This window comes from Phalangium opilio, unplaced genomic scaffold (genome assembly GCF_054372755.1).
Source record: "Phalangium opilio isolate 3A_F unplaced genomic scaffold, DU_Popi_V2 ptg000003l_1, whole genome shotgun sequence".
In the NCBI taxonomy this organism is placed as follows: Eukaryota; Metazoa; Arthropoda; class Arachnida; order Opiliones; family Phalangiidae; genus Phalangium; species Phalangium opilio.
In genome coordinates, this window is record NW_028324145.1 from 11577333 (window position 1) to 11598792 (window position 21460).

At 37.5% G+C, this 21460-nt stretch overlaps 2 protein-coding genes across 4 annotated transcripts in view; one reads left to right on the forward strand and one right to left on the reverse strand.

Annotated features, from left to right (window-relative positions):
- Positions 1 to 21460, forward strand: part of gek (serine/threonine-protein kinase gek) — a 40420-nt gene that overhangs the window by 4255 nt on the left and 14705 nt on the right. The gene's annotated exons all lie outside the window — the stretch shown is intronic.
- On the reverse strand, positions 18549 to 21448 carry LOC149717863 (uncharacterized). Its single transcript, XM_089840943.1, has 5 exons — positions 21048 to 21448; positions 20872 to 20973; positions 20345 to 20648; positions 19674 to 20286; positions 18549 to 19587 (listed from the first exon to the last, which is right to left on the reverse strand). The coding sequence occupies exons 3-5, from the start codon at positions 20633 to 20635 to the stop codon at positions 18764 to 18766; spliced, it is 1728 nt and encodes a 575-aa protein (XP_089697069.1). The 5' UTR covers positions 20636 to 20648; positions 20872 to 20973; positions 21048 to 21448; the 3' UTR covers positions 18549 to 18763.

The window sequence follows — 21460 nt, forward strand, 5'->3', positions numbered from 1 at the left end:
TTTTCTTAGATGGTAGTGTATTCGAACCAACCTAAATAAGAAAGTTGCTTTTAAATTTGGACTGTATCGCTAGCGAGGTCCCCTTTTTCCTTAAGTGCCATCGTGGCTTCAGATCAATAATTCTTAAGACTTAGCAGCGTTAGAAAGCGGTTGCTTTCTATTGTTTTTAATACTTTTATTGATCGTATGTATGTATTATAAGGAATAACCGGCGCGGGGTGTTTAACCCTTTACTTTTACCAATTAATTTCACGAATACCTCTCTGTTCTTCTTATATAGTCGTTGTTGCCTTCTCCTCGCTTGATACGATAAGAATTTATTTTCCCCTTCTTCTTTCCTCTCTCTTTTCTTTGTCCTCTAGCGAAGGTCTTTAACATTTCGAGTGGGAGTTATAAACGAAATTAAAGGGAAGCCGAACCGAATGGAAGAACTGTATTTTCTGCAGTAATCTGTAAAACCCGAAAAACGTGTTAAAGTCGGCACTTGAAAGGTGCCAGAGAAATTTCCTTCCCCTTTTCTTAAATTTACCCATGCCTCTGGGTTGGCAGTAATAGAACTGAACTGAATCGAACAGAACTACAAGATTTCCAGTCTGTTGTAAATAGTGGCTGTATTGAACTCACACAAATGCCTTGCAAAACTTGATGGCATACTTTGTATTTAGCCTAAAATATTAAATTTCAAACCATTAATATTAATAATTCTTAATATATTTTAAAATTACAATTAACGCGGTGGCCTTCCCTTTAATAAATCTTTATTTTTGCGAGTTATGAGTGCATATATATGCGAAGGGAAGGAAGGAGCGCGCGGTAAGGTTATTTTTATTTCCCGGTTCGGTTTGTATCTTCTTCTTTTGATCGTAGGAATTTTTATATTCTCTCATCATCTAAATAAACTCCCATAAGATTCTCCGTCTCCGTCTCTCTCTCGCTCGGCTTTATAAAAGTGAGTGCTGTATACGTATAGAAAGGGTTAGTTTTCCTCCATTCCTCCCTAATGATTTTTAAGGGGGGCTATTACCAAAAAAAAAGGGTTAGATACTAGTTTAAGGTTAACGTTTCCCATAATCATTTATTTCTCTTAACTTTTATGTTTATCCCATCCCCCTTTCTCCCTCTCTCTCTAACTCTTTCGGAAGAAATTTGCGATCGGGCAAAGATTTGAATCTTCAAGAAACATCCGAACATTCCTGGTTATATCATTTTATACGAGTTGAATTCCAGTTTGAAAAAATTAATAATAAAATTATTCCAAATGACGTCAGTTATTTGATAATGAGATGTTTCTCTCTCTCTCTCTCTCACTCTCTCTCTCTCTCTCTCTCTCTCTCTCTCTCTCTCTCTCTCTCTCTCTCTCTCTCTCTCTCTCTCTCTCTCTCTCTCTCTCTCTCTCTCTCTCTCTCTCTCTCTCTCTCTCTCTCTCAATATAGAACCAAACACTTTCCTCTTATTTGTTTACGATCTATTTAGGTTATACGGGAAGTGACTCCTCTGAATCGATAATGTTTTGATATTATAATTATTATTATTTCGATATTGTTGCTATTGTATTGATATTATTGCAATTGTAGTTTGCAATTTGCTTTTAATGCAATAGAGTGATTGGTGCGGTGAAAGAATATATATCGGTTTCACTCTCCCTAATTCCTTAATGAACTGTGTGATGAATAATAATAATAATTATTAACTCGTGTTTATTCATTAAGGATGAGGTAGATGAAGTTTTGGACAACTAATATGTAAAAATACGAGTTAGACTTTTATATCTAACTGGCAACAGTCGTTATAATTAGGCCTAGTTTGCGGTTCGTCTAATTTAGGATTTAAATAATCTTCAAAGAACACGTGCGCCTTTCATAAAATTTGACTGCAATTCTTTAAATGTGGGCGTGACCACGTAACGTTGAAAATTGTTGAACTATTTTAGTATAGGCCGGCCTATAGTGTAGTAAAGTTTAATTTAGAATCAGTGAAGCTTCAAAAAAAGAATCCGTGACTCCATGGGAAAATTTTAAGTTTCTATATCCGTAATACTATATGTCTTTTGATGTCGTTTTCTTTTTATTTTGGCATCTCGTCGTGGGGGTGGAGAGTGGGAGGGGGTGGTAAGGTAAAAGCGAATCAAAAGAGATTTTACTCGCTATAAGAAACGTGACTTTCAGGGTGAAATTGATCCTGAATGAAGATCAGTTGGTTCTATTTCGTTCCAGAATACGCGGTCGAGTCTTTCTTTTTCTCTTTCATACTTGTCCTTCGCATTTAAAAAAGAAAGAACATACACTTTTCTCTCAATACCTAGATTTCTTTTTGATACGGAGTTCACTAGTAGCGCGTATCAAACGTAACGATGCATTTAATTACGCCCAATTTCCGACCAGCCAAATTTTGTTGGTTTTTCTACGAAGAAATTATACCTCTAATAATATCCAAAATTGGCCCCCCTTCATGTTCGTTAGTAATTATGTAGACTGGGAAACTTTAGGTAAATCATTAATTTTTCTCTCGAAATTATCCCCGGGAAATTGTTATTAATTAAACAAAAAACTACCCGTACTTATCGGATTTTAACAACCCCAATTTGCACCAATTAACTTAATTAGCTACTTAAGTTCGTACTACGGAGAAACTTTAAAATGTAAACGTATAGGGCTACATTTAACTATTTTGCACTTTAGTCATTTACTGAGATAGTGAAGCCAGTGACATTAATTATACTATTTGAGTAACTTCAAAAGCTACCCAATTTTGAATTTTTTTTATTTTTTATTTCAAAGCATTGCGAAATTTTAAGTATTAGAAAAATAATGACTAACTGAGGAATATTAAATCTTGACACTAATTTAAAGGGAACGTGTAAGAAAACCTTTAGAAAAATACAAATTTACTTCTTTAAGGCTCGTTGAAGAAGGCACCATAGCGCGTCCAACCTTGACCAGGATGACTAATACTTACTTGCCCTATTAATATTCAGTTATTTATTTTTGCAAGCCAATGAAAAGAAGAAAATGATTGCTTTATAGTTATAGGAAATGGAATGAAAAAAAAAGTATACGTATAATATTATGCAAACACAGTTATGGCGTAATCGCTTAAACATAATTTTTATTTCTTTTTTTTTTTTTTCAATGGAAATTTTCTATCAGTTTCAAATGGTGTTGGGGGGATAATTTTCTTCTTGGCTAGGAAGTTAGTGGAGTACGTGCCATTTAGATAACGTCAGATTTATTATCTTCGTTTTTATGACTTACCTACCCGGCTGCTACGCCATAAAATCTTTTTAATGTACGTCTGTATCGTTTTCCCCAGTTGTATAAAAACACTAAGTAAATAATAGATTAAAATATAATTTTCAAGTTGCCTTTAATCACTCGTTTATTTTCATTTTCGTAAAAGACATTTGATAACTTCGCTCGCCATTACTTCTGTATTTCTAATCGTAATTTTGCCTTGGGGTCTTTCATAGATTCTTGAGGCGGATTGGGATAATTTTAATTCATATTTAAACACAGTTTTAAAACGTCCCCGAGTAATTAAGTGCGAACCTTAAGGGAAGATTTTATTTGAAGCTGTATTTAAATTTAATTTGATTGATATTAAATTAGTTTTATTTTTTCCTGGACTTAATTTGTTAGAACTAAAAGATTTAATTATCTCGTTATAAAATTTACATCAGAGAAAACAAGAGTAATAAAAATAATAATAATAAGGTTGAATAGGGGTCAGTGACCTCTAAACCACCCCGTGTATACATATACAGTTATCAAAATAAACCCTTATTTTTACGACAAGGGGAAAAAACCAACACCGCGTGTTGTAGGTATAGTTTGGCAAACGGTGACGCTATTTGCCATTCAAGTTCTCTACGGTGCGTTTTCGTTGTAACTTGTATGGCGCGATATATAATCAAGAGAACGAACGGGGTGTTGTCCGCCCAATATATATTCTCTTTCAAACGGGAAGTGAGAAAGAGAGTCTGTCGCTTGGTCCATCTCCTCCTTACTAGAGGTCATAGAAATAGTGGGCGACCAGGATGTTTGCCCATGGTCAACATCCAAACGGTGAGAGGAGGGCGAGGACGAGTAGTGGTGGTGGTCTTGGGGTACTCAAACCCACTCTATGACCAAGCTATCGCGGAGGAAATAACCAAGGCGGTTGTCAAAGAGGGGAAGATAGTTCACCCACTGTGTTGTTGTAGCACCCACTGTTTGTATAACACTCCTTTTAGTTTGTTCCTCCAAGCGACGGGCCAGTGGTGCTTGGAGAAGTGGCGTTAATGGCCTCTCCTCTATCCTGGTTGACCCCAGTGGGTTCTCGGCTGCCCCTCTTTTATTTGTTTTGACCGACAGTCCTTAAGGGGAATGAAAGAGAGAGAGGGTACGGTCCGCGATGACGTACTAGGCTTTTTATTCGATTTCTTCTCCGTTCCTGCATCTTTCCAGCACAAAGGTCTCGCGTGTCCTCGGACCAATCCTTACTTTCGCTTTGAATCAATGTCTCGTATTTACCAACCCATGGTGTATACTCCCGCTGAAATGCCCAACGTTCTGAAGGCTCCTTGTGAATCGATGAATATTTATTTTAAAACAAAGATTTTACACATTTTTTGGATGAAATAGTGTATTGAACCCTAAAGTAAATGTAACCCAATTTAAATTATATTTAAAGTTAGTGCCGACGAGACTAATTTTGGGTCTTCCAATCTTTGTTATACTAGGCCTAGATTCACTGACACGGCACGCTTAAGCGTGTATATTACTTCCTCACGCGTGTCCCCCCACGAGCTGCTGGGGAATCGGAAGGAAGCTTGTAAAGTCTGTAGGGATAGGTGGGGGAAACCCTTTTCTTTCTAAACGTATGGCTGGGCCAATTTAATTGCGTCTGGACTAGCTGCGAGGGTGGGGGAGGGACTACTGTAGAGAACAGTCTACCGCGTATATTCTTCCTTCCTTTCTTTCTTTCTACTTCCTACTCTGGCTTAATTAAAAGATTGGTCACCGAAGAGATTGCTACGTCGACCGCGCTCCCCTAGCCCCCTTTTTTCCTTTTGCTTCTGTTTCGAGTATATTGGCGCTAGGTTTATTAGCCGAATGAAAGGGAGAAGCCTTTATTAAGGACCATGTACTTGTCGCTATTGTAATACTTACTCCGATTGGCTCCGATGCATCGCTAAACTTAACTGCAATCGGACAAAATCTGTTCTTTTATTCTATTTATTCCTGGGAGATTTGTTTGTAACCACCAAAGTAAGGTACTTTTACCTTATCAGAGGATAGGAAGGGAAAGTAAAGTTAGGGTATTAGTTTTAGTGGTTAAACTTTCTCTCAGCGTTACATCCTTTAAATAACATTGACCACTTTTGGTGGTCTAAAAATGTCGCTTGGGAAAAACCTGCATCGGAAAGTCTGAGAAACTGAATCTGAAATTTTGTTGTAAACCCTCACTGATATCTTTCATAACATGGTTCAAGTCATGGATAGTAGTAACACGGAGAGATTCTTAGTTTCCATGGTAACCGACACTGCTTGATGGAAAGTGTCTCTGATAATCTGGGGGACTCTTTCTAACTTGTACTCCGTCACCTTAGCAATCCCTACTCCGCTTGTCTACTACATCTCGGTGGTAGACATGTCATTTTCAGACATTATCCACTTCTTGCTGGTGATCAAACGTGCCGCCGTTTTCTCCGTCAAGCTATGTACATTCCCCTTCTACATACATAACCCATTATACCAACCGCAAAATTACTCTTTTAGACTTGCGAACCGCGAGATCGGGAGTATGCCTTGACATCATCCCGTTAAGACATAGGTTGTTATCATTAGTTTATCATAAGGTTCGTAAATTGTGGGTACTTGAAAGAGTACCTAAGACAAGGAGGAAATCCTTTTATTTCTCCGCTCCTCGACCGCGTATCTCTCTCTGCTTTAATTGGGTTTATCTTATCCCTGGCTGGTTTTAGACGTATATTACCTTGAAGTTAGACTCGTGTTGTTTAAAGTTGTAGAAGGAAAACTTTTGTACTGATTGCTCGGGACTTACTTCAGTTTATTAACTTCTGTTCTTATAATTATCCTTAATCTCACTTAATCGTTCTGTTTCTAAGTCCAACCCAGTGGCGCGCGCGTTGATGACTCACATTTTGATACTAGTCTCTCAAAAGATACTGAGGATAGGCTTAAGGTATTTAACAACAATCCCTAGCTGCTGGATGGGTTCAAACCCGGTGCACTCTTCTCTTTCCTTATCATATCCAGTGTTAACTCAAAAGCCCATCATGCCACAGATAACCGTGTGTTTTTGTCGATAAATCCAGTGGCTAGCTTTTGTCACGTTCTTGGACCACTATTGGGCGAGTCCAGAAAGCAAGAAAAAATTGCTTTCCCTCCGTATCTTGGTATATACTTAATAACGCGCAAACTCTGTGGTGTATATACTCACTTTGTCAGTCAATTATCCGATAAATTATTGATGCAGATCGAATCCTGCAGCTAGACTCGGAACTCTGGTGCAGGGTGTGGGATCATAGATTTTATAGGGTTGCAGTGACGACAATGTCTCCGTCCCTTATGGCTGGCTATCCCGCGCTCGGTGTCGCCACCGTTGCCCTAGAAACTTTCCTTACCGCCCACGGGAATCGTATAGGGAAAATGATGGAAGATTTTTAATGGTCTGACGGTAATACCCCATAACCGGAGGGAAACCAAGGGGACACAACCTTCTGAATAATAAATGACCACACGTATCGATCTTCCTTATTGCCAACCACCGTCCCATGACACTTTGCAAATATAAGTAGTTTAAGGCCCTGGTTGAGGAATCTGCACGAAGAGACACGCTATACTGGGATTGAAAGTTAAAGATCGAATACACAAAAATAACAAACCCACGCTCCTGTAGAGAGAGAGAGATACGTTCATATCGATTGTATTTTATTTTTTTCTCTCGTAATTAAATTTAAGTCTTTTGGCCTAATCTTTCCAAAATATTAAGGTGTCGTATAATAATATAGTGACCCGATATTTGGTGGGGGTTCTCGTATTTCGCTGGCGTGGCTCCACGCCTTTTGAGTGCTCGACTTTATCCTTCTTTAGCCCATAAATCATATTACGGGGATTTAATGTATGCGTATTTCCCTTTAAGCGATGGATAGATTTATCAATCTTCCCTACGTGCTCTGTTGCTTTTAAAAATGGGGGGGGGGGGCGTGCATGAAGAAAGCGTCTCGAAATATTATATTTCCTATTATCACGAATTTTCTCATTTATCCAATGAATAATATGGTTATTTGTCGCCATGTACCTGAAGGTAGCTCAATATCTCAGTATATTGGAATTACTTATTCCATTTTCTTGTTAAGAATGGTGTAATTCTTGTTATTATTTTTCCTCTATGATCTTTCAAAGCTTAAATATAAAAATAAATGGGTTTTGATGATGCATTTTGAGAAATGTGTAGCTTTCTTTAGCGTGAAGAGTCTAGGATGCGGTTTTCTATCAAAATTGTGCCTTCAAAAACCCCTCTGAATCTCTGGTCTCGTAATATATGGATGAAGTTTTCTCTCGAGTTTACGAGCCTTGAATAAATATTTCAACTTGATAACCCGGTCATAGGTTGAATTACCATAATAAGGGATTTTTTTTTATTATTTTTTAAACAACACTTTACCACACCTTGATACTCTGAATTATAGTTTATCAAAAAGTTTCTAAAATTTATCAGTCTACAAAAGTTTTATGGGTTTGAATTTTGAGGGTTCAAATTTAGTATATACCCAATATTTTGCGAAGTTATATGAATAAAATCAAAAGTTACTTAGACTGGCATTGGAAAAAGTTCTTGGGTAGATTTTTTGGAATTTCAAAATAGGTCTAAGTTCCTGAAAAATCCCTAGAATTGTTTAGTATCGCATTTTTCAACAAATCTGATGTAACTGTCCAATATTTTAGAGAAAATATAGTTAAAGGCAGGCGGGTACTTACGTATCACTATTTCTCACTGCCTTTGCAGCTTTGACTTATCCATTCCTTAGACTATATATATAGATTATCGATTTGGTAAAACCTTGTTTTCTGGTTCTTTTCCCCACCCGATATTTCTCAAGATCAAAAGAGTCTTACGTCCGAAACGGAAGTCCATTCTTTCCCTTATACTACTCGAAAAACCCTTGTTCATGCCTTATCCTTTGGTAAACTCTCCGGGTGTGAAAAGGAAGCAACATTCATTCTCTTACTGGAAAAAAAGGCAGTCGAGTACCTCGTTTCAAATTTTATTTTTTCGGATGAAGAGAGTGAGAGAGAGCTAAGGAGACGCGACATCCGCCACCAAAGATTTATTTCTTTAGTTTTATTTCAATGCCAGGTACGACTGCGACCAAAGGCAGTGGGCACGTCTTTGGAATGTGACCAATTTTCAACGTAACCTTACTTTGAATAGTGGTCGAATCTAAGACTGAAATTGTTTCCATGCCGTATTTGCAAGTTTAGAATGTTCGTAGTTCCAATAGACATCCGAATGATTTATAAAATCCTTGTAAGACTGCAACCCGACTATACTCCTCTGACTTTCTCTATTCCAATATATATCAGGCGTCCGCGACGAAATTTGGCCGACTTGTAGATCCATGATGCGATGCTGAGAATAAAGAAGTATATTAACCAAAAATTATAAATAAATCCCAAATATATGATATGACAAATCAGTAAGTTTCCTATATAGTATCGTACGCTTTTGACAACTCTTAGTTAATCTTCTTTTTTTGGGGGTAGAAAAGAGTATAAAGATGTGGTTTTCTAATGCCCCAGATAATCACTGGTGGCTAAATTTGGGTTCTTTATTGATTCTAAGAACGGTCCTTTTTAAGAACAAGTATAAGAAGAAGAAGAAGAAGAGATATTCACTTTGTAAAGAAAACGAGTCTCGGATATTCGATGTCAAGTTTCTAAAGACGGCTTACACATCGTTTGGGCCTTTTTTGTCCTAACTTTGCTAAGATCGGGGAAGGGTTTTAGATGAAAAATGTTTCATACTCCTTTCCCTTACCAGTTTTCTTAAAACGCTTCTATAAATAGCCCTCCATAGTCTGTCCCTTCCCACATAAACAAAATGAATGGGCTTATCTTCTATCTCTAGAGTCATTCTTAACTTGTGCGCAGAATCCTGGCCAATATGAGATAATCGCGACGGCTACTGATTTGTTCGATTTTTTTTCTATTTTTATTTCCTACTTCCACTTCTTTGCTTCCGAAAAATATCATCTAAGAAACTATTATATAGGTAACTCGTTTATTACGAGTAGCAATAAAATTTCCGATGTAATAAGTTCATGTCCTAAATTACGGATAAGGTTTTTAGCTGGGGTCAAATTGGGTTCAGAGAGAGGAGTGTGAAGGGATAGAAGCAAAGTAATTCTGTATGGCGAGAATAAATCAGTTCAGATCAGTTCTAATTATACTTAACGTTTCTACGTAATTGCTATACATAAATCCTTAATTTTCTTAAATATCAATTGTTTTTTTAAAAATAACGTTGGGTCAGAATTTTTTCTTTTTATTGAGAAGAGTGTAATAAAGGGACTCTTTAAGTGTCCCTTTAATTCTTCCGAGGCTTTAAGAAGTCAGGTCTGAATCTTGGCGGCGGTCGTTAAGACGTAATATTGTGGGGTTTTTTTTGGACGGGGAAAGTGGTGTAATGGAATAAAACCGATCTCCCCCCTTTGGTATCATTTTCGTGACTCGGATGTGACAGACAAAAAATCCTCCCCTAAGTCTGTAAATGATGGAAACATTTGAAAAACAGCTCCGAAATCCAGAAGAAGAGGGGGGGGGGACAGAGAGATTGAGAACAATCTATTGTTTTACCACCACTGAATCCATTGTTTCAATTTTTTTATTATAAATTTTATACAGTAGAAACAGATTTCGTGCAAAGAAAGTTTTTTTTAAAAAAGGTTTTTATGTAATTACAATTTTTTGCAGTTCTAACTTTCTAAGTTTATTTTTCTAAAGAATCATTTTGTTATTTTTATAAGTTATTAATCGTTTTCAGATGGGTTTTAATATTTTAAAAGTAGTCGTAACATAAAAATTCCATTACCAGTTTCATTCCCTAAAGGTCACGGGGTCATTGCCAATGTTTTACTTCTTATTATGAACCATAGAAGTCTTAATTCAGTACTTATAAAAAAAATCCAACAAAACGCCTTTTAAACGTATTTTGACAAGATATAAAGAAATATATTTAATTGAGATTAAAAACTATAGTATTATTTTGATTTGTTTGAAAAACGTTAGTAACGGTTTGTATATTATATTGTACAATACGCCCTTTTGGCAAATACGGAAAACGCCTTCTGTATGTTATGTTATGTTTTAATTGACCTAGAAATCGTGCCGCTAGTGAAATAAAGAAAATTAAAACGTGATGATCGTGTAATAACAAACATTGAAATTATTTTATTCCATTTCTTAAGTTTTTATTTTTATTTTATTCCTTGGTCTTTCATTTTCCTAACTAGAAAATGAGGGGGAAAACCTCTTCTCTATGTAGGAGTTGTTTTAATTTTTTTTATTAATATCGGAGCTCCGTTTACCAAAGCCTCATTAAGCTCTTTCGACTCATTTGCACCCAAGTCGTAATTAACAGTAATTTATAGTAAGTTTTTGACCCGATATGCTTTTACGTTGGGCGTACACTTATTTCTGTTCGCTTCGTGTTTTGTTAGTTCGTCTTCTTCTTGTTCGATACCAGCACCAATGTTTAGACATGCACGGATCATTTCTCTAATTATTTTTAAAGAGACGGTGAAACGCAAACTATCATAGAGTTAATTGAGATGATTTCGATGAATTCATTTAAGAGTTTAGGGTGGGAAATGGTCACTTGTCAGCAAGGAAGACCCAAGACAGGCCAGGGAATTTTAACAAAGCTATGGAATTTGATTTTAGATGAGAATATTTGTTGGGTTTACCACAAATATTGCGGGAACACTTTGTCCAAGCGCGAGGCATGGCGTTTGAATGTAGCTGTCCCTTTAAAGAAACCCAAGGATGTATGAATAACGCATGCAGCGGTTTAGCCCTTCCTCTCGAAAAGTGCATGGTGTGTTACATAGTCCGCCTATAATAACAATAATGGGAAAAAAAGAAAGAAAAATTGAAAGCGCCGGCGATTCTAATCAGATATTCTCGAAGCGTTGTTTTCTCTTTCGCTAAGCCTAATTGTTTTAGTTGTTGGAAGAATGAAACGTAAGAGAAAAGGGATTTGGCCACATTTTATTCCCCCTTTCGCGTTGTTTCACTTCTCTTTGTTGTATTACTCCGAAATACAAAAAGAAAATCGCTGTAGTTGTTAAGGCATTTTTTTTCCGGTCTAGATAAGTATATAACCTTTTTCGGATTCCATTTATATGTTATTTTATAACAAAAGGAACCACCAAAGTTCAAACTCATTTACCGAAATATAGGAAATGTATATTGTACGGGATTTCCTTAACTTCTTTGAGTTAATCTACTTCTTTTTCACGATTGTTCAATTTCACTCTCCCTTTTAAAATAGGGGTAATCCCCCGTACAATCTTGGAAGGGGTAAATCTTCCATTAGTAATCTTGTTAAATTGGACTCAATTTAAGATTGAAGAATATATATATGTAGCTTTCTTAGAGAGTGACCCGGTTCTCAGTAAGAACTAAAAAAAAAAAAACGCCATAAGAATCAGAAATAAATAAAATTGGGGAGTGGAACAAATCTAATCCTAATGTATTAAAGTAAAAAAAAATAAAAAATAAAATTGGGAAAACTTTTAGCTCATGGTATAGAGAGAGAGAGCCATGGAGGAATACCAATATCCATTTACCAGATGTGGCGAGCTTGCTCTGGCTAGATTCTTTATAGAAAGGCGATGCCGTTATATTTTTATAACTGTTTTCGATCAATTTTGCTTCAGCCCAAATTCCATCACGAATTTTTGCGCCGATTTATTGATGGAACCGCTTTCCAAATACCATGGCAAAGTCTTTGCCCCTCCGCCTACAGCCCCTTCCCTTATATAAAGATTACGTATGCCCAAGCTATAAAAGCGATAAAAGCAAGCGCCAAATATTAAAATTTGGGCTGGAATGCGATGCATTCAATTTATTTGGGAAAAAATGATAAAGATAAACAAGGAGAAAACTAATACAGAGCTTTTACTTCTCTTGATATACTTCTTTTAATTTGTATGTATGATGTTTAACAACGTGTTTTGGCTTCTGTTTACAATACAATGATGCTATATGAAACTTAATACAGTTTTTTAAATTTTGAAATCGTACGGGGTATCAATTTACTTTGATCAAAACCTTTCATTATAATTTAACTACAGCCGCTGCGTTTCAAATTTTTGAGAAATATAATTTCGTTATTCGTATTTTAATTTTAATTATTAATCTCTAGATATATTAAATTCCATTGTTTAATTCAGTCTATATTTAAATTAATAGAGGGGCTTTCATTCATTGTTGATAACTCGTAATGGTTTCTCGGCTGGCGGCCATATCTGTATGTAGAATATAATGCTGATGGTGTGTGTGAATTGGCAGGTCGACAGTGGCGCTAAAGCTTCATTAAGCGCTTATCAGTCTCGAAAATAATTCGGTTAAACGCTTCTATAACCATTGGCACCACCGTAGCTGTTACAATTCAAATACCGTATACATTAACGCGGTGATCGTTACTGGCTATATATTCTCTTAGAACCTTTTATGAAACTGCTTACGAACTTATTCCATGAGAAATAAATCGAAACTCCAAAGTGGTCATGAACTTCGTAACCCATATTACCCCCCCCCCCAACAAATATAATTTCCTGTCAATATATTAAATTATATTAACGTATAGATAGATATATTGCAAAATTCCCATTGAATTATTTATTTATATTTGCGCAACGTCCTTTAGAGGATGCCTTGTAAAATTAATAATATTGTCACATCGATTAGCAATTTATTCAATTATTAATACTAATAAATATCGTCGTTAAAGACATTCCTAATGAGTTATATCATATGGTTACCACTCGTGATGACAAATTTTGAAATGTGAAAGAAAATAACAATAAGTTTGCACTCCAGTATCCATTGGTTTATTTCTCTATGGTTAAACAATATTGCGATTTTAATGATTTCCAGACTGTATCCATCTCTTTACCCAGTCTGGTGATAATCATATTATTATTATTGTTGTATTTAAAAAGAGGGTTCATTTCATTTGAAATTTTGCGCCATTGGATAAGGGTGGCGTAGATGCGTCGCCTGAATCTGTAGCCTGGCATTCCGCTATTATTATTATGATAGTTTAGGTGATGTTCTTTAATGCGTATATCCGGCATTCACTTTTTACCATTATATTTTTTTTTGTCCCTCGACTCACTCTCACTAATAGTTTCTCCCTTAAAAATGAAAATAAACGCTATTCATAAAAAGATCGAGGCTTTTCTGGGGATTTGGGTTATGTCAAGCCCTTTGTAAGCTGTAACCCTTCTACGTGAGGGGTTAACGTCTATGGGCTGGCTCCCTTGGTTAAATGTACTCGGTTTATATTTTTTTAACGTGTTAAGCGAAGTTACGAGCCCCTCGATTTGTACAGGCCCCTCTGCTTTTAAAAGGGAACATGGGTGTTAGTAAGGAATGATAATAGTCTAATAGAATAGTTTACTTACAAAATTGATTTGGTAATAGGTTTCAGAAAAAAAGAAGTTTGAATTTGAATAAGTTTTTTTTATTTAATTTAATGTAGAAGTTAATGTCAGGTGAAGTTTACGAAATCCAGGTGCGATGGTGTAATATTTTTTGCACTAATAGGGCCTAAAGGGCATCTTTAATTCGCCCCATCTGAGGGTTTTTTTGGGGAAAAGCGGATGTCATACTCGTGTATTGCTTCCAAAGGAAATTAATTATTTTAACCATGATACTTGAAAGATCTTTTTCAAGCCGAGCCATATTTTTTGTTTTAAATTTTTAAACCGAATACTTACTCAACTAGTCACGAAGTATTTAAGAGTTTTTAGCAAAAACTGATTGAGACTGAAGTTTAAGTTTTAGGTTAAAAAGTATCTCTTTAAAATATAATCTTGATATTCACCGAAGGTTGATTTATATTCAATTTCTGTATGAAAAAGTTTTTATTGTCCATTATCTTATTCACGAAATCTGCCATTTAAGGCAAAATTGCCCCCGTTTTATCTTTTTTTAAAAGTTTAAATCATTATGAACTTTTGTGGTAAAATTTTTGAAGGACTCCTTGAACCTACACGATTGTACGTTTTAAATTTTGTTGCGCAGATTGTGAATTTACCCCCTGTTGAGAAAACGCGTTACGTTTGTAAAATCACGACAGATTGGGGTAGAGTGGGTGTCATTCAAAAAACAAGTCTTTGGACTTGTTATTTTCATTCCAGCTAAACGCAAAAATGTGTTGTTGTTTTTTTATAAAAGTGACATTTGTAGTATAAACTTTAGTCTTTGGTTCCAACTACAGGCGATAGTTGCTCAATGCAATAAACAAGGAGGAGATATTCCTAGTATAGCGCAAATGTAGACGTTGACTGGTTGTTATAGCGACAACGGCCTTGTTAGTGTTGTAGTAAAATATTTCTCGAGTCCATGATAGAAGATATTTAGTTGTTGGTTGAAACGCTTCCCATTTCCTGCCCTAAGAAGGGAAATGAACTTTTTTTTTTTTTTTTGCAGAACGCCATTTCCGCGTTATTTTCTACACAAGAAGGGGGGGGGGAAATAATCCATTTTGGGTAGCCTTCTGGAAATAATGTAAAGTCGGCCGCCGGTTCCGGTAAAATTCCAGCCAGCCCCAACCGGCACATTGGCTTGGCTCACGTGTTTGTAGGACCCATTTTTCGTTAATAGAAAGGGTACCGTTATAGCGTACCACCTTTGTGCTAAATATGTTTGTAGTTCACCCAGTGATCCCTTGATTATCCAGGGGGCGCTAATTCGTGTCAAGAAATATGAAGAAGAAACCTTGGCCGGGGTCAGTGTGGTTAGGCCAGACCATCCGTAGAAGTGTTCTAATCTTTGGGCGCATTAGGTGAATTAGTGATACGAGTCCAGTCTTCTCGAATTCCAGGGTTGTTCAATAATGTAATGGTAACGGAATAACCTAACCCGTCTCCCAATGCAGACGACGTAATGTCTGGAATGTTTTTTGTTTTTTAATTTGATAGCCTCTGACCTCGATTCTAGCCGCGCATTCTTTTACAACATTGTACAAACACAAATACAACTGAAGTTTGTTGTTTGTCGGTGGTGATCCCGGCAGCACGAATCTGTTCTTTATACTTCAAGTTGTTTAGGGACGTTACTGCAGTTAAACGCTAACCAGCGCTCCCGTTTGTCCTTGTCCTAATTCGGACACGCGTTATTTGAGAGTGTTAGTAAGTAGACTTGGTAACGGCGCACCCAACCATCCGAATAATAACTACCAACGACCTGGTTGTACACCGCCTGTAACCGTACACAATGATACTTTTTATTTGTTACCTTGCCCATTTCGAATTATCAACTTCTAACCATATTTTCTTGAGTATCTCTAATCTTTGGGGACGAATATCGATTTGTTAATTATTCCTTATAGAAAAGAGAGGCGATGAGCGTTGTTTGTTAATAGATAAGAAGAGACTTTTCCCTGGCGTTAATATATTCCTAAAATAAAAATGAATAGAGAAAGAAGAAGCTTTATAGAGGAAGAATGATGATAAAAGCGCTATTTTCACACTGATGGCATAAAATGTACAGATCAGCATATTCAGAAGAGGAAAGAATAGGCAGTCCATAGACCCTTTTTAGGTTTATTCCTCTCTCTCACACACACACCCACCATTCTTTCCACTTATATTACTCCATTCTCTAAGGGGGTACCCTACTACAGTTAACCCTAGAAGTCCATTACTTGAAAGTAAACGGTTAAAAGCTCTTCGAGCGTAATAACGACCGTAAATGGTTTTGGTGCATTAATGATTTACTTCTGGTAATGGACACGTGGTTAGCCTAAAAGCCCCTTTCTGCTAAAAGTGCCAGGGTTGCCACTTTTGTCTCTTAGAGGAGGAGGGAGAGGAGGGGTGGACACGCTAAACGAACGCGTTGCTAAAAATCTAACGCTAAAAACCTTCGCGTGGGTCTCGCTTCACGGAAGAACCAACTTACAACTCCTAAAAAAATATAATATTAGCAGGGATGGTGCGTGGTGACTGAATTGAGGACCCCTATCGAGCGGATGCGCCGACACGACTTCCGGTAGCTTAAACCGTTTTTATTTCATGTATTATTATCGAGATTTAACCTATATGGTATAAGTACATAAGTGAATCAAAGGAGCTACACGCTTGTTCCGCCTTGAGGGAAAACAGAGAGGAACCCCAAAGTTGTTGTGTGATTCTTGAAGATGGTAATAACAGGATAAAACTTTTAACTACTTGATCTTTACTAATAAATAAAGGAGAAGATACTCTTTGAGCGCCTTGAACGGTCGCTGAAATACTACAGACCATGAGCTGTTTAATTAATACTTTGACCAAATTAGTTCTCCGAATTCGGATTAATAAAAATTAATTCTCTCTTCAAAGCAACCACTAACTTTGCTACCATAATTAAGACTAAGGAGTGATTTTAGGCTGTTTTATTAACAGTTTGATAGAACCGGTTTTAAAACCCAACCAAAATGTTTAATCTAACCTTTAACCAAACTCGCGGAACCATGGGCGCGTGAATGAACCCATCCTAAGCTTAAAGAAGCGAACTTTTTTTGACATTTCTGAAAGTTAAAAGTCTCGAGCAGAAGAAGATAAGAGATCTTGTACGCGAACGAGTTAATTCTTCCTTCAAATTAATTCGAAGAGATAAGTTTACTCCGCGGGAATTGACCTTGATCCGCCAAAAAATTATTCGCTTCATACTTCTTTTTCGTAACATAAACCAAAGCCGGATTTTAGAAGAGAGCGGATTACGATAAAAGGTTTACTGGGGTTTTTCTTTTCATAAAAGTTAAGAAATTATTTATATATATATAAAAAAGGTCCTCTTTCACCTGCCTTAAACGTCGGTCACGGGGCAAACCCAACAGGTGTAAAGACAAAAAGCCAAACTCACCTTTTTAATATTATTTCTTACTTTTTCTCCACACACGCAAAAATTGTGTTTCTCTTGGGCATCATTCGCAACATGACCATTCGGTGGTGGTTAATGATTAGGCCTTTTCGGTAGAAACTCGGTGCCGTTTCGATTTCACACTGCGGATAGTGATTGTTCTTAATTTTTATTTGACTTCTGTAGGGTACTTACTGGGGTTGGAGTAAAATGGTCTATTCTAGGTCGAACTCCCCTATAGCACGGTAATCGTGAGTTTGCGTCACGACCTCAGCACGTGCATGATGGGTAAAAGGCAGGTGAACCGCGGCTTCCCGAAAATCTTTTTCCTTTGTTTTTGTTCCGTAGAATCACTTCTACCATTTTTCACAGTCTGTATGAGAAAATGAGGCCCACGTATAAACACGAATGTGGTTGGGGAGAGAGCGTCCATGTCCTCACTGCGTAGGCGAGCGTGTTGCGCTGTTATTTAACGCGATGTGTGGTTGTGACAACTTAAAATTGACCGTCGCATGAAGTACCTAGATGACATCGATCGGTTATAGTAAATGAGCACCTTGTTGCTACCAGTAATACTGACGTATACCATCCTTTCTGACGTCGTATTTCATTGTTTACCTCACCAATTCTCGTGGCAACTTCACTCTTAGGTTAGCGCAAACACTTGCTCGCCAACTATGCTAGGCTGTAACAGTTACCAACTAAACGCAATCGATATATTGTTCCAGTGTTGCGAGGAAAGGTTGGAAGCCACGGTCGCGGTTCACCAACCATGGTTGGGGGTCTTCTTCCTCACGATCTAACTTTTGCATCTATCCCATGAGAGGAATTTGGACATCGTGTGTTTCACTATCTTGCTTAACCCCTTATTTCCCATAATCCCAATTGGGCCTTTGGTGGAGAGTTGAGTGACCTCTGTCCTTAGAACTAAGGATACGTCGTTTGGTACGTTATGGCCTAGATCCCCCTAAATTACTTCCCGAAATTGACTGGTTTTAATTTGTATCTTGACCTCTATAAATTGTGTAAGACGCGGCTATAGTCAGGCAGGGTTAGCATGCGGGTAATTGGGTACAGAATCGTGGCTCGCGGGGTTAATTGTCCGACTATTAGAGCTTACCACCACCCACTGCATCGTCTCGGGAGTTAAGTTCGTGTTAGGATTGACGCGTGACTTGCTTTTTCTTTGAATCATTACGGAGTGAATAAGACTAGTTTCTTTTAATGAGTGTCTCGGAAATTAGGCTTAAGTTATTAAGGCGAGGGTGCCATACGCTTCCTCCACCTGGTAATGTATTTAAGAAGCTTTTAGGAGTTTAATCATAATTTTCTTCGTGATTTGTTTTAAAGGTTATAGGTGGTATATTAAAGGTAATTATTTTCGTTAAACAAATTTGATTCAAATAGAGTCTTCATTTTAATGAATAGAACATGCGAGGTTATAGTTTACAACGTTTCTTCAGCGAAAAAGTCTTGTTTAAATGTTTAAAATTTTATTTGAAAATTAATTCGAGAATATAGTTCATTAGAAAAAACTGGACCCCGTGGAACTTGGGGGAAATTAACTCCATATGGTCGCGTAGGAATGTTTTCAATTACCAATGAGTCCGAAAATTACAGAAAAGTAATCAATCTTTTCTTGTTAAAATGTAGAAGCGATTAGCGTTTGGAATAAGACCGTGTGACGGTAAATACCCTACAGTCGGGTACTTGTCCGTTTTGAAGTCGTACTGAACTATCCGCAAGTCTTCTTCGTTCTTTTCGGTTGTGGCCGAAACGAAAACTCCCTCGTCACCGGCGCAAACCGCTCTCTGTTTCAAATCCAGAATGTTGGACAATGTCCAGCCCAGATTTTCCATATATTGTTCCCTTTCCAGGGACACCTTGAAAAACGTCGAGCCCGAAAAAACGTAGAGAAAACCTCTTTGATAGATCAAGAAAGGCTTCGCTTGTCTATCGTGAGGCAAGATTCTCAAATCGGTTAAGATACACGTAGAAGAGTCAGTCACTGTACCGACGACGTTATCGAGATTGCTCTGGTAGCAACGGTTACCGTTTAAGAAGTAGACCACACCGTCGCGTACCGTTAAAGCGGGTCTGTTAGCTTGCATTGGTTGCAACGCCTTCCAAGTCCAGGATAATGCTAAGAAATCGTATATGCCTAGGGTTAGGCAACCGTTTTTCGAATCGTCTCCCAATAAGTAGATAGCTTTATGGTCGACGTGTACGCATTTGCAAGCGAACGTCTCGTTAGGGTACCGTTGGAATCCCAACTTCTCGGACGTAAGTAGACGGTACGTCGCTACGGATCTGATTCCGAACAAGTACAGAATGTCGGTAACGATGGCTGCATCAACCAACTCGAAGTCCACCTTGAAGAACATTTCTTTCCATCGTTCTTGGTGTTCGCCACATACGTATTTTGAAATCTTGGATTCGTTCTCACCCAGACCTTAGACATGATATAAAACGTTTCATTTTAAATCATCACATCAATTTTTCCAAACAAAGCATCATAATTTTTATTTGGACACTAACCTTTACTCTCAATCATAACCACCTCGGATATTCTGGAGGCGATATCTCTTTTGATTTGATTCAGTTCGGATTCCACGGCTCGTACCAGCGAAGGGTATTTATTCTTGTGTATCAGTATCTCCCTGACGGCTTCCTCTATCTTGGGTAAGGGTAGTTCCTCCAGCCATAAACGCGAAAGCAGACGTTGAGCGCCGTTAGCCGGCACGTCCCGACGAGCCACGAGCCATCTAAGAATCTTTTTTAATCTGGATAAGAGGTAGATAGAGGAACGTTCGTCTTTCAGCGAAACTACGCTCCTTTTCTTCTCTTCGTCTTGATCGTAATTGGTCAAGGAATCGATTAAGAGATTGAAGGGAACGTCTTCCAGTTTGACGTCGGCGCTACGACTAACCGCGTTTCCGTTTTCGGAGCCGTTGTCAGGGAGCAACAGTCTGAAAACGACCAAGTGCATATCTTCCACCGTTTCCCGCAACCCCAATTTCTTTGCCATGGCGTAACACGCCTCCAGGTTACCATTGCCGTACCAATTTTCGGCGAAACCCGCGCACGCTCTAAGTAAATCGTCGTATTGTATTAACCTAGCCGCGTCCACGATCTCGGTCGGGTCGCGTACCTAAATTTGCAAACATTTTAAACACAGATATCAAAGCAAAATAAAATAAATTCCTTACCTCTTCATCCTCGAAACATTTTCCAACATCGAGTCTGTCATCCAACATAAATTTTATCAGCCATTTAAAAGCGGTTTTCGATACGCCATTCAATTCCAACGACGTATTAAGCACTTTCTTTTTCTTCGAAATAGACCCCGTAGTTTCTATCTGAGGTAACTTATCTTTAAAGTAATTACTATTATCCAGTAATAAACTTCTCTTGACCACGAACTCTTTGCCTTCCACTCTGATAGTGACCGCGTCCGTTTGATCCGAGACACTCATTCGTTCCTTACTGCTTTGATTCATTCTCAAGGAATTCCTAAACGACGAGGATAAATTCTGCATTTAGATCTTTTAAAGATACTAGCGACTAGTTATAATCAAGTTGTTCGGGATAAATGAGCTAAGCTATAAACCACTTTCAAAGCCCGTTATAATAATGATGTAAATGTATTTGTACTAACGAGAAACTTTTTGGCATCGGTAAAGACGTACTACAGTTACACCGCCAACGTGACGTCGACTAAAAATTAGAATCATACCTTTTTATCCTTCGTTATGATCTCGATAATAGACGAACAATCGCCGCGATATTTTTACTCGTGATGCTTTTTCGCTTTGATACAGGTTTGTATTACCAGAGACTGAAAGGCATTTCTTTGATTAAATCAGCGTTATATTTAAACTTTGTCCTTTACATCGTTTACTCTGTACTTACAAAGGTGTTACGCGCTAAGAGTTAAGTAGTCTTTTTCGTGATGAATTCAGCGTGGGTGTAAATTACCAAAACAACGCGGGAATCTTTCTGGAATGAAGCTAAACCTCTTTTCTATTCTACACATTTTTCTTTCTTCTTTCTTTATCGCTTCATTTACACCGCGTTCTAGCTTGAATATGATTTTAGGCGCAAATTTGGGAAAGTGCTTGATGGTAGAGTAAGGTGATATCGTGTCATTTTAAGCGAAGGTGTCAAGTTTCTTGATTTGTCCTGGACATCTACCAAAATACTTGTCTTGAGATGAAACTAACCACATCGCAAAAACCTGAACATAACCACCTCGTTTTTACGACTGAATAAGATATTTAGGGTGAACATCGTCTCTCATGAATATGAATAGAAATTCGTAATAG

What these genes read in the sequence shown, in the direction of transcription:
- LOC149717863 (XM_089840943.1), bottom strand. Translation starts at nt 20,635, where the DNA reads ATGAATCAAAGCAGTAAGGAACGAATGAGTGTCTCGGATCAAACGGAC. An exon ending in AATGTTTCGAGGATGAAGAG is followed by an intron (nt 20,287 to 20,344) that starts GTAAGGAATTTA and finishes TTGCAAATTTAG; the next exon opens with GTACGCGACCCGACCGAGAT. An exon ending in GGTTATGATTGAGAGTAAAG is followed by an intron (nt 19,588 to 19,673) that starts GTTAGTGTCCAA and finishes ATCATGTCTAAG; the next exon opens with GTCTGGGTGAGAACGAATCC.